Raw genomic sequence first — 12,804 nt, 5'->3', positions numbered from 1 at the left:
TTTTTGGAGCCCAATACTTAAAGACAGCTAGTGCATAGAAAGTTATATCAGGAAGAAAATATATAATGTATGGTTTCTTAAATAGGTAAAAAAAATCATTTTAATTGCTAAATTAAAAACAATGTAGGTCATGGTAAAATTTGAAAATAATGTTATTACAATAAGAAATTCTTTAGCCCCAGATTTTTAATTTTCTTGGACTCTCCCTTTTTTAGAAATGTTTTTAAATTGATGTTTTATTTATATATATTTATGGTTTTAATGTTCTGTGTGAGTCACCCAGAGTTCCCCCATTGGGGGGAGATGGGCGGGGGAGAAATTTAATAAATAAATAAATAAAAGGTTTTTTTTCTTCTACAGAACTTACTTTGATAACATAGTTGCAATAGATTCTCTACTTGAAAATATAATGGTAAGGTATCTTTTACTTGAATTTCAGTATTGTTCAGACCACTGAAATGTGGTCTACAAAAGTTATTATTTTATTGATATTTCTGACCTATATACATAGAACATATACCCATTCAGAATATTAAGTTTAAAAAACAGCATAAAATGTGTGTATCATTTGTGTACAATTTTTGTAAAGTAAAATGGTACTACTCAATTTTTATAGCCCTATTACATGATAGTTTCAAAACTGTATCAAAGTAATTAGTTCAGATATCAGTAATTCAACTTAATTTTCAGTGAACATACTCAAGGATTCTTTAATAATAATAAAATATACAGTAGTTTTGGATTTTTGTTTTTTAGAACAAACATTACATTTGTTCTGATAATATGTTATACTTGTTCCTCTATTATATATCTGAGTAGCTATCATGAAGTTTTGAAACAAGTAGAATTGAATTCCATTAGAAAAGAGATGGATGGTGACTTATGAATAGGTATTTTTCAGTAGATATAACTAAGGCTGAAATTCTATGAAACTAGGGTTTGGTGATCAGTATTGGGTTCTAGAATTTTTGTAAAACCAGTGAATATTTTAAGAACCATTTGGAAGGTTAATTCCCAGTGGTAACACAGTCAATTTTTGTTTAATTTCATTGTTTAATTTTCAGGTTTTAATGCTGTTTTTTTTATGTATGTCCTTTGAAACCTGTTTTGGATACTTTATAATAGAAACCTGAAAGTGTTTTAAATAAATCAAGGTGGAAAGAGCACTCGGTAATTTTTAACAATGAGATTCTCTACAGATCTGATATTTAACTTTTGATATAATGTTACCTTGAAAAATGATGATATTGCTATAACTAATGGCAGAGATAGCAAGGTGATATATAAAGCTAAATAACATTTGTCTCTAAAATTGTTTTTATATGCTTCAAAATGATCCTGAAACATTTTGGAGTAGCTTACTCTATAACCACAAGAACTTGTCAAGAGTAGCTTAGAACAAAAGCTGTTTGAGCAGAGCTATGTTCATGAACTCTTCCTCTCTTAGAAAAAAAAGGGGCACATTTTTTGTGAATTCTTCCTCCCCTTTGTAGACCCTTGTCCCACCAGCAGATAACTTCAAAGAGTTGGAGGGTTCTTTAGAAATTCACAGAGATGGCACAGGAGGAAAGGAGAATCAACAAAATAAGAATAGGAGCCTTTGATTATTATTACATGTTTATAAGATTTATATCCTGCCATTTGCTTAAATAGACTCTCAGCAGAGTTTATTTAATTCAACATTAAAAACAAACAAAATACAACACTTTAATATGTAAAATTAGTATTAAATTCAATAATTAAGTCTAGCAACAGGTATGTGTCTCTACAGATTTCTACATGCTGAGAGAGTAGAGACCCAAAGCGACCTGTTGAACTGAACCCTTATTTTATTCTCTTAATAATTAACATTATATATTAGAACTTGCTTGGCTATTAGTTCAACTACATCTTATAAAAGTAGGGTGTTAAATTATATTTTTTCAGCTTGCTTTTTCATTAAATAAATAAATGTTGTTTGGAAAGAAATGTAATTTGAGCTAAGGATGTGTTTTTATCTGCACTGTGCTTTTGGCAAAAGACTACCCCCTATGTTTTCTGTTAATGAACTGCAAAAGGACTAAAAATACAGTTTTTGTTTAAAGATCCTTCTGTTTCAACTTTTTATGCTATTTAGAAGCCTGTACTTGATTTTCCCAAAGAGGAACTATATCACAACAAATCTCTACATATTCAAATATCCTATGAACTGATTGTTCATTCCATATGTAGAGCAGCCTTGCTTATTTATTTTATTTATTTTATTAAATCAATTTATACAGCTGCCCATCTCACCACAGGTGACTCTGGGCAGCGTACAACAAAGCTAAAAACAGTAAAATACATTAAAAAAATATATAAAACAAAATAAAACAGAATAAAAGGAAGTTAAAAATAAGGGAGCCATCTCACTAATTCCCCCATCCCCTGGAGTCCTCAGGCCTGCTGGTATAACCAATCTTAAGGGACCTCTGGAAGGTCAACAATGACAAGGCCAGCCTCACCTCAGGGGGGAGAAGATTCCACAGCATAGGCACCACAGCAGAAAAGGCCCGCCGCTTGGGGCCTGCCAAATGGATCTCCCTAGGTGATAATATATTATTTCCTTTCTTCTGCCAGAGAGCTAGTAAAGATATGTACGTCTAGTTCGCCATATTGGAGTGCTCTGTAATTTGATATAGTCTTCCACATACCAACCTTTATCGTCCCCTACACCCATCTAATGCTCCTACCTCTCCTTTTAGATTCCTTTAGGCTTTTGTTTTTTATATATACTTTCTGTTTTCATGTTTTTTATAGCTTTGTTTTCATGTTTTTTATAGCTTCTAGCTTTTCATATTTTTTTTAGACACTGAAGTATCTTCTATGCTTTTTAATTGACTGTATCCCACCCTCCTTATACTGATCTATGACCATAATAAAGATTTGATTTGATATGTGCAAAATTATATAGTTACATATAAACAGACAAGAGGGCCAGTTTGGTTAAGGCATTAGTCTAGTAACTGGGAGATTATGAGCTCTAGTCCTGCCTTAGGCACAAAGCCAGCTGGGTGGCCTTAAGCCAGTCACTCTCTCTCAGCCTTAGGAAGGAGGCAATGGCAAATCACTTCAGAAATCTTGGCAAGAAAACTGCAAGGACTAGTCCAGGCAATTGGCAGGAGTCAAAAACTGACTCGAAGGCACGAAAATCGAGTAGAATTGAATAGAATACTGTGCTCTATTCTAGAAGTCTCTACACAAGGAAGTCCTGGTACTATTCCTTCTAAAGGCTCATGTGTAATAGTTTGGTGTAGTGGATAAGGTGCTGGACTATAAACTGGGAGACCCCAATGGGCATGAAAGCCAGTTGGGTGATTTTGGGCCAGACGCTGTCTCTCTCAGCCCAAGCTAAAATACATGGTGGTTGTTGCGGGGAAATAATACATTATGCTAAACATCCTTTATTTAGTATTTCTTAAAGCTTTTGTGACCAACCCCCCTTCTCCGCAATTCTTTAGCAATTCTTTTGACGATCCCTCAAAATTGTATTACTAGTTGCAATGACTTAAGCGTTATCACTAGAAAAAAGTTTGTACCTGGCATTTGAATAAGCAAATACTTTAGTTAGATCAAAATTCACAACATCTGAAGCTTTTGGGTACCATATTTCTGAAGACTGAGGGGTTACAGACCTCATCTTCCACATCACAGCATGGTGGAGCCTGATCTTGGAGAAAAAAGTCTAATCAAAGTTAGTGGGCCCCTTAACAAGAAAATACAGGTAAGTATAAAATGTCTACAGTATATAACCATCTACCTAACTCCATAAGCAGGATAGAAACTGTATAAGTTTTGAGAAGGTTAATTACTCTCAGTATATAAGTTACTTTAAAGTATAAGATAATTCTGGCCTTGTCCCAAGCACACTTTGGTTAATCCAGCTTTGCTCTTTGTAGATATATGCAAAAAACCTGGTGAATGCAGATCGCTGTGCACTCTTCCAGGTAGATCAGAAGAACAATGAGTTGTATTCAGACCTGTTTGATATTGGGGAAGAACATGAAGGGAAGCCTGTCTTCAAGAAGACCAAAGAAATAAGGTAAGCATAGTAGTCTGTTTTTACAAGTTTTGTACTATAATTTAGCTTCTGTCCATATTTACAGATACTGTGGCAGTTTTCATCATATTATGATTTCATTGTCACTGAAGTTAGCTTTGTTTTGTTTTGAAATCATTATCAGTGTCAATAATTATCAGTGCCTGAAACTATAATGATGCCTTCCGATTTGTTTGTTTGTTTGCTCATTCAATTTGTATGGCAGCCCACTCTCAAGGATGGGTGGATGAACAGACTGAATAATAGATCACATTATTCACCATTAATGCATTATTCCTGTATCTAATAATGTTACAAATTTCACCCAGTTTAATAAGAATATTCAAATAGTTAACTTTGGAAGTTATTGTCATGCTATTACATTAATTTTCTTCTCATAGATAAGAAATCTGTCCAAAGCTTATTGGATCGAAAGGGAGGTTTTAAGGGGAGGACTGACCTCCTCTTAACTTGCATTTGACTTCCTGCCTTGCTTTTATAGAAAGGTGGTTTTGCTGTAGAATTCTTCAAGAGTTCCATCATGGATGGACGCTTCAAAGAGCAGCAAGCCACAACAGAAATAAAAGCAACAAGCAAGCAAACAGTTTAATTTTTCCATGCCTCTGACCTCTGAGTCAGGTTGGAAGATATGGGCAAAGAAGTGTATAGTCTTGGTAACTTTCTCTCAGGTTGGACAGAAAGGCATCCCTGACTTTTCCAGGCTTGTATCAGTGCCATACACAGAATGTAACATTCTATAATTAGAACTCTGCAAAGGTGTTCTTTTCTCCCCTAAGTATCTATAAATGGATAGCTGCTCAAACTGAAATAATGGGGAGAGAAATTATCTTTTCTAAACTAGGTCTACACCTCTCCCATTATAGCTCCAGCCTGTATTTTCTAGCAGATGGAGTTTATATTTCAAATGAAAGGGTTCATTCATTTCTTACACTTTCCTGTCAATCTGATTCTTCTGCAAGACTCCTATCACTTTAAAGAATATCTGTCTGCTTTTCCAGAGACCGTAGGGATTTTGATGGAGATGGAGAAGTAGTTGTTTGGTAATAGAGATTGGCCCTATGTTATTGAAAAGGCATTTCTCAGTCCTGTGTAATATCACTGGTGGCACAGGAAACAGTTTTTTTTTTTTCATTCTCCTGATAAGCAATGCATTTATCACAACTGCCTCCTTAATTTTATAACCATGGACTCAACAGATTCTTCCATGAAGTATATGCTACCTTTTGAGTGCTTCCAAAGTCTCTCTTTGAAAACCTGGTGCAACTTTCTGAAATTCCTCATTTTTAAGATTCAGTTCAGAGGCGCTAAATCCAGAGGAGAGCAAAACCTTTGTATTTTTCCAGGGAATCAAATCAATGTTACATTTTTTAGATTTTTTTTTTCAAATTCTACATTGAAAATGTGCATTGACTATGCCAATTCTCTTAGGAAACATGTGAGCCTATTTGAGTTTTTCCACTCCAGAGTCTAGGCAAAATGATATCCCTACCTACAGTTTTAACAGAATACAGAATTTTAGTTTAAATATACTCTGTGAAATCTCTTCAGGGAGGAGCCCTCTTGGGAAAATCTATAGGGCTCCCATGTGAGTATTTAGGAACTTTATAAGGTGTTACAAAATTAGCACAGCATCAGTGACACTACATTTTGCAGAAGAAATCTTTCAGAAATGAGGTGACTTGTGATGGCATCTGACTGAGGGAAAACAGCATTTTAAAAATAATCTTCATTCGTATATTAGTACATTTGGGAGCAGATCCCGTTACAGTGAGATGTTAATGATATTATTGCTTAGATTTTGACTTTATTAATTTGTGTATAGAATATCTCATCTGTTAGGAAATAGCTCTCATTTTGCATTTTGCCCCAGATTGTGAGATATTATCCAGTGCTGAATGACATTCACCAGTTACAAGTGTAACATATCTGCATATTGCTATAATAGGGCATATCTCTTTACACATATGCAGATTTTCTATTGAAAAAGGAATAGCTGGTCAGGTAGCAAGAACTGGTGAAGTCCTCAACATACCTGATGCCTACGCAGACCCACGTTTTAACAGGTAGGAATTCATTGGGCTTGCAACACACATAGCATGTGTGTGGTATTTGATGTAGTTTTATGGAGTTATTTTTTAAAAATGATTTTAATTCTTTAGGTAAGACTAATTATCTTGGCTCCCAGAGATATTTCATAGTCTTGGGATGGTATCTCAAGAAAAGCACTCTCTCACATGCTCATATTTATATTCTCAGTAGCATAGATATGTGGTTTTCTTCTAATCCAGATCAAGGGTTAAGGGGATGCTTGCTCTGGAAGAGCAAATCGGCCATTTCTCCTAGAGAAACCATTCTTTTTTTATCCAGCCCATGTATTCTTAGTGCCATCCCAAGGTTAAGGAATGTCTCCCATACAGAACAGAAATTTATGGTAAGAATGTTTCTGCTATTTCCAACGTATCCAGTATCCAGAAGAAATGTGACTCAAACTAGGACTAACCATTCTGTTTTTCAAGCTTGAAGATTGCTTTTTCCAATAGTAAGGTTTATAGCTTTCTCCCCTCATAGGCGTGAGGGCACTCAGTTCCGGAAATGTCCTGCCTGTAGATTAGATGAATAAGGCTAACAAGGAAGCAAGTCTTCTTCCTAGATTCCCTGCATTTTCTTTGCCTTAATCAAGGGAAGAAAGCTTGGAGCTCTTGAAAGAAGCTGAGAGAAATACATTAAAAGAAAGAGCATGCATGCAAACCAGAAGTAAAAAGTAAGTGGAAAGAAACATTTTAACATTCATGTTTAACCGCCATCACTTCCATTCCATTTCCCATGCTGTGGAGCATCTTTGATTCAGACATTTAATCTCCTCCCCTTCTCACAACCAAAAGGGAACTGCTGGATTTGAATTCAACAGGCCAGGAGTCTTAAGTTTTTGCAAAGTATTTCACCTTGGCTTCTCCTGTCCTTCAGCTTAGAGGCCCACACAAATAAAAATTGTGTGTGACTTGATGTCAGAGGTAGTATTTTTAGAACACAGATTCCTTCCTCAACATTTAATGAAGAGTGCATTCATACAGACAGTTGAGGTTGTTTGTAGACACATGGAGTAGCATTTGACAGTGATCTAGAAGGCAAGAACATTCTTTTTACCCTACTTCAGATACTAAAGGGACAAATAGAAAGAAAAAAGGCATTTCCCCCCACAGAATTCCTCTTTATTTGACTATTGTACTATTTTCTTTCAGAATCAACATTCTGGCACTTCTAGAGCCATAAGGGCCCTAGACACCAAGTCTTAATCATATTGCAGCAAAATGTCCTACTTATGCTTCTGAACTCTGCTTAATCATTGTGTCAAAGTTTTGAGTGTTGCAGTGTAGCACTGATAGCAGTGGCAGGTTCAAGGAAATGCATGTGAATAACACCATCCCAAAAAACTGTAACCACTGATTTTTTCTGCCAAGCTTGGGTTTTGAATTTTTTCGCGAAGGTGAAAGTTTATGATGCTATTTCATGGATTGATCCTTCATTTCTGAGTCATAACAATGAGCCTATGTTTTGCCAGCTACCACAATGCTGTGAAGAAATTTCTCACTTACTTTCTTGTAGCATGACAACAGTTGCTGGCAAATTTCAACTCTAAGCTTTCATCTCTGCCATCAGCATGCAAAGAACCCAGCTTGCAGAAACCTTCTGACACTGAAGAACATCAATAATGTGGCCCATATGTTCCTGTGAAATACCTAGCTTGACAGACATTTCTCTTTCAGTGATCTACCACTTGTCTTTCATCAGTTCATTAACCTTTGTCATGTGAAACTCATTGGTTGCTATTGTATTTTGTTCACTTCATTGTTCACACAAATCAGTTCTTCCCAGTTTACCATCTTTACATTTTTGGCTCAGAGATGCACAGGACTCACATCAACACACTCATCACAATAAATAACCTGTGTTTGGCAGTGAATTTCAATTGGAGTGACTCCTTGAACAGTAATAATTCAATCATAGCATGCTGCTTAAAGTGCACCAGTGAGTACTCACTTTAGGCACCCATTTCAAGAACAAAAGCAATGCAGCTTTTTCTCACAGCAACTTCCCACCAACTGAGGTGAAATAAGAAATGCTAAAGAACATGTCAGAACTTCTAGTGCATCTTTATTGCCCTCTGTTAGCAACTTATAACATTGGAGGCATTACTTTTCATTCAACCCTCATAGTTAATAGAATTATGGTGGACTGTGTTTTCAAAAATAAAAAATTTAGCCAGAATGGAGGAGAGGGCAAAACAGCTTTCCCCTTTTACATTTCAGGGATTAAAGGACAATCTGTTGAGAAGATATTGTTTCTTTACAATACCCATTGTTGAGATTATCTGGGAAATCTAATTCTATCCACATAATGTGACTTGCTCATCCACCCCATAATATGTTAAAATGCCCCTTCATCTTAAGACTCTTTCTCATGAGCTCCAACCAAGTACAATGGGTTCAGCACAGAAATAAATGTAGGATACATTGTTAATGAATTGGCTTCTCCTGAAGTGCTTAAGTCCTCAACTGTTTTAAAATTGGAGGATTTAAAACTGGAGGATTTAAAACCAGAGCAGCATTGCACTGCATTCTATACCTTGTAAGCCTTCATAGCTTATTGTGAAAAAAGCAGCCCCTCTCCCTTTTTCAACAACTTTATAGGAATTTCAGTTGCTAGAATGACTTCAGAAGGAAGTGCAGATATTCTTGCATTCTTGACTATTGGCTTCTACCATAGAATTGTAGCATGTTTATACAGTATATGTCTGAATTTGTCTGGCCTTTCTGCCCTTTGAAAAAGCAATATTCCATCAGGATAACCTCCTCCTCCTCCTCCTCCTCCTCCTCCTCTTCCTCCTCCTCCTCCTCCTTCTTCAACTTCCTTAGTTAAAAACCTGTTCATGAAGAAAAACCTTGCATCTTTCAGAAGAATAGGAAGCGTTCATTCATTATGTAAATATGCACTGTCTTCTTTTGCATAGAACATCTCTGAGAAAAGAGGGATTCTACATAGAAGGGACTCAAATTGTAATCCAAACTTTTTAACTAATCTGCAGCTCTCATTTTCCTCATCCCTCTGTAGTCATCGTTCTTTGGGGGATTAGTATACAGAATCCTTTATCCAACTACACTTCTAGAGGAAATCATGGCCTATTCCTCCAGATGCCTTGAAGGTAAATAAGCATGTGATGTATTATGCTGTTTTTTGACATCCCTGAGGTGAATGTCCTCATGCCTACAAGGGGAGAAAAAGGAAATTCTTATGTACTGAATTTCAGTTCTTCTCATAGGCAGGAAATCATTCTGCCCACACCAGTCATTTACCCATCCTGTGATACAACCCTTGTTCTCTCTAACCATTGATACTATTGAATGAGGTGGCCAATTCTCCTATTTGAGCAAGCAGCTTATTTTTTTATCTTGTTCATTTGCCTGTTTTAATCTCCTACCTTGGCATTACCTTGGAGATCTAAAGAAGTCCTACCTCTTTAGGAAATGCTTCTTAGCCTTGCCTATTCAGCATCAGAGGCTGGACTTTTTCTGAACTAAATGCCCTCCCACCCACAAGAGCAGCATCTCCAGGTAAGAATTTCTTTTTTTCCAACACTGGACATAAAGTTGGAACACTGATCAAAGTTGGAGGGCATATTTATCTAAGAACAGGAAGTGTTCATAGATATCATTTTAAAATGCAGATTGTTTAAAAGATAGAGCTGTTTCCCTTCACATAAATAATCTCCAGCTACCAATTAAAAATAAAATATATTTATAGTTTTGCATTAAAATGGATGTATTTTGCTGAAGATTATTTTCTTTATGAATTAATATGGGAATGATAGTATCCTTTTAAAATATTGCTATCAGGATAATGAATGCTAAGTAATTGATTCTGAAAAGCTCATACATTTATATATGAAAAACATATTCATAATATACAGATAATGAGCTGGTAAAATCATAGGCTTTGAAATCTTTGAGGTATACTATATTTAATTTCTGCTTAAGCTTGCCAATTTATCACATATATATCTAATAAATTTGTAAAACTGCATAGAATATAGTTTCTCATTAGGATAAGCCATTTATTTACATCCCTGCATTGGCTTCATGAGTTATAAGTATTATTATTTTGGCTAAACACTTCCTTGCGTGCACTGCATCCCTGAGTGACCAGGGACAACATAATATGTGTGTCCCATATAGTAATGGAGTTCTTAATTGGAAAATTTCTGTGTTGAAGTATACATTAGGATGTTTCTGGATCAAATCAAAGCTGATCATAAAGTCAGAGTGACATTAGATATTGTCTTAGCTTTAATCCCTGTGTAAAGTACAGAAAAAATGCTACTGACTGCAAGATTGTTGTACGTATTTTAACAAATTAATGTGTATGGAATGGTTTAAACATGAGCAGAGGAATCCTATGATTCATGTGTTATGAAAAAGTGGGGCATTTTTTCTTTCCCCCACATGGTTTTTCATTATTTTGTTTCTTTATTTTCACACATCTGGGAAAATATTGCTACCAGGACTAGCCTTCTTTACTGACTTTTGGAAAGGGGTATTGTGCTGAAAAATAAGGAGTGGGAGTGTTAGAGCCATTGGAGTAGCAACTGGTGATAAAGATTTATGCTGGTATCTAGGGAGGGCCTTTCTTCTGTGAAGGAATATAACAAATCTATGTGACCTCCCAAGGAGACCTTGGATTACTCGCTAAAAAATTCTCAGTACTATTGTTAATAAAATGAATGTGTTAATACCCTATGAGATGAATGTCTGATTTTCCTTTTTTCATTCTTTCCTCCCTTTTTATTTTCTAGGGAGGTAGATCTCTACACAGGCTACACAACAAGGAACATTTTATGCATGCCTATTGTGAGTCGAGGAAGTGTCATAGGTGTCGTGCAGATGGTGAACAAACTAAGTGGAAGTGCCTTTTCTAAAACTGATGAGAACAATTTTAAAATGTTTGCAGTCTTTTGTGCTTTAGCATTACACTGTGCTAATGTAAGTTTTGTTCTACAAAAATAACAAGGTGAACCAAAATAACATTATTTTTTAAATAAAATATATTGATTGTTAATAATTATTACATTGAGAGATGACAAGTACTAATCTGATTCTAATATTGTGGGATTGTTTGTGTTATGTTCTTGATTTAAAATATTTAATCATTTTTATTTCGATGATGATGATGATGATGATGTACCAGCAAGAGGGTGTTGACTCTTAGTTACCAATAGATTTTCTCTAAGATGATCTGTCCCTAACCTGGTCCTTCAAGTCTTCCAACAGTGCACCCATCGTTGCTCTAATAGAGTCCATCCATCTTGCTGCTTATTGTCCTCTTCTTCTGTTTCCTTCCACCTATTAACCATTATAGACTTCCCTGGAGAGTTAGGTCTTCACTTAATGTGTCCAAATATGATAATTTGAGCCTGATCATTTCTGCCTCAAGTGAGAACTCTGGGTTGATTTTTCAATTTCCACCTGTTTGTTTTTTGGCTATCCATAGTATTCTCAGGAGTCTTCTCCAAAACCAAAGTTCAAAAACATTAATCCTCTTTATATCCTACATCTTCAAAGTCCAACTTTCCCTTCCATAGAGTGTCACAGGGAAAAGATTGCTTGCACAATTCTGATCTTTGTAGATGTAGACATTCCAGCATCTGAATATCTTTTTCAAGGCCTTCATGACTACCCTAGTAAGTGCTGATCTACAGCATATTTTTTTACTGTTGCTTCATTTACTGTTGATAGTTGATCCTAAAAGACAGAAGTTACCCACCACTACAATATCTTCCTTATTGTCAGTTCTAAGGCTAGTTGCTCTTTTCAATGTGTTCTTTATATTTATACTTCGTCCCATTTTTTTCAGTGCTTTTTTTTTCATTACCTTCATTTGCATTTTGAATTATCATTAGCATAGCATTGGTTATTGATATTTCTTTCTTCAATTTTCAAATCACCCTCATCTTCTTCCAAACCAGCTTCCCTCAATATTCTACATATAGCTGATTACACAAGGGGAGAGTATATAGCCTTCTCTCACTCCTTTGCCAACCTGGCAACAACCAGTTTGTTTTGCCATGTTCTGTCTGGACTGTGGCTTCCTGACCTGTGTTTAAGATTTCACATGAGAACAATGAGATGTTCTAGAATTCTCATTTTTCAAAGTATATTCCATCAAAGGCCTTTAATAATCAATGAAATACATATTGACTTATTTCTGGTATTCTTTGGCTTTCTGTGTTATTTACTGTGCATCAGCAATAACGTTACTTGCTCCTTGGCTTTTTCTAAAACCAGCTTGGATATCTCCCTTTCCATGTAGGGCTCATCTGAGTTGGATGATCCTAAGCATTATTTTGCAGACATGTAAAATTAAGAATATTTTATGGTAGCTTGCACACTTTGTTAAGCCTCCTAAGTAAACTTATATCTTTGAATCTGCTGGCCACTGTGTCATTCTTCAGATTTGCTGGCATAGTTTGGTTAGAAGCTTTACAGATTCTTCTTAAGTTGCTTACCATATTTCTGTAGATATTCTATCAATTCCTGTAGCCTTCAAACTGGTAATGAACAGAGTGCTTATCTAATGTTAACTTCTAGTATTACAGATTCTTATAATTAAGGAATATCTTCTAAGGTGTCTTGAATGTTGACAGAATGTCAGGATACGCTTTCCATCTTTGTCTA

General features: G+C 35.6%; 1 protein-coding gene across 3 annotated transcripts in view; it reads left to right on the top strand.

Annotated features, from left to right (window-relative positions):
• Positions 1-12,804, top strand: part of PDE10A (phosphodiesterase 10A) — a 140,283-nt gene that overhangs the window by 93,482 nt on the left and 33,997 nt on the right. For all 3 annotated transcript variants that reach the window (XM_088142912.1, XM_088142907.1, XM_088142916.1), the window contains exons 10-13: positions 361-412; positions 3,918-4,060; positions 6,049-6,141; positions 10,926-11,112. In XM_088142912.1, the coding sequence (XP_087999038.1) occupies positions 361-412; positions 3,918-4,060; positions 6,049-6,141; positions 10,926-11,112 (475 nt within the window). The remainder of the gene's footprint in view (positions 1-360; positions 413-3,917; positions 4,061-6,048; positions 6,142-10,925; positions 11,113-12,804) is intronic.

This window comes from Python bivittatus, unplaced genomic scaffold (genome assembly GCF_059951505.1).
Source record: "Python bivittatus isolate LINGU-HERP-01145 unplaced genomic scaffold, Pbiv_v1 ctg000020_np1212, whole genome shotgun sequence".
In the NCBI taxonomy this organism is placed as follows: domain Eukaryota; kingdom Metazoa; phylum Chordata; class Lepidosauria; order Squamata; family Pythonidae; genus Python; species Python bivittatus.
This window is presented reverse-complemented; position numbering and strand designations above follow the sequence as displayed.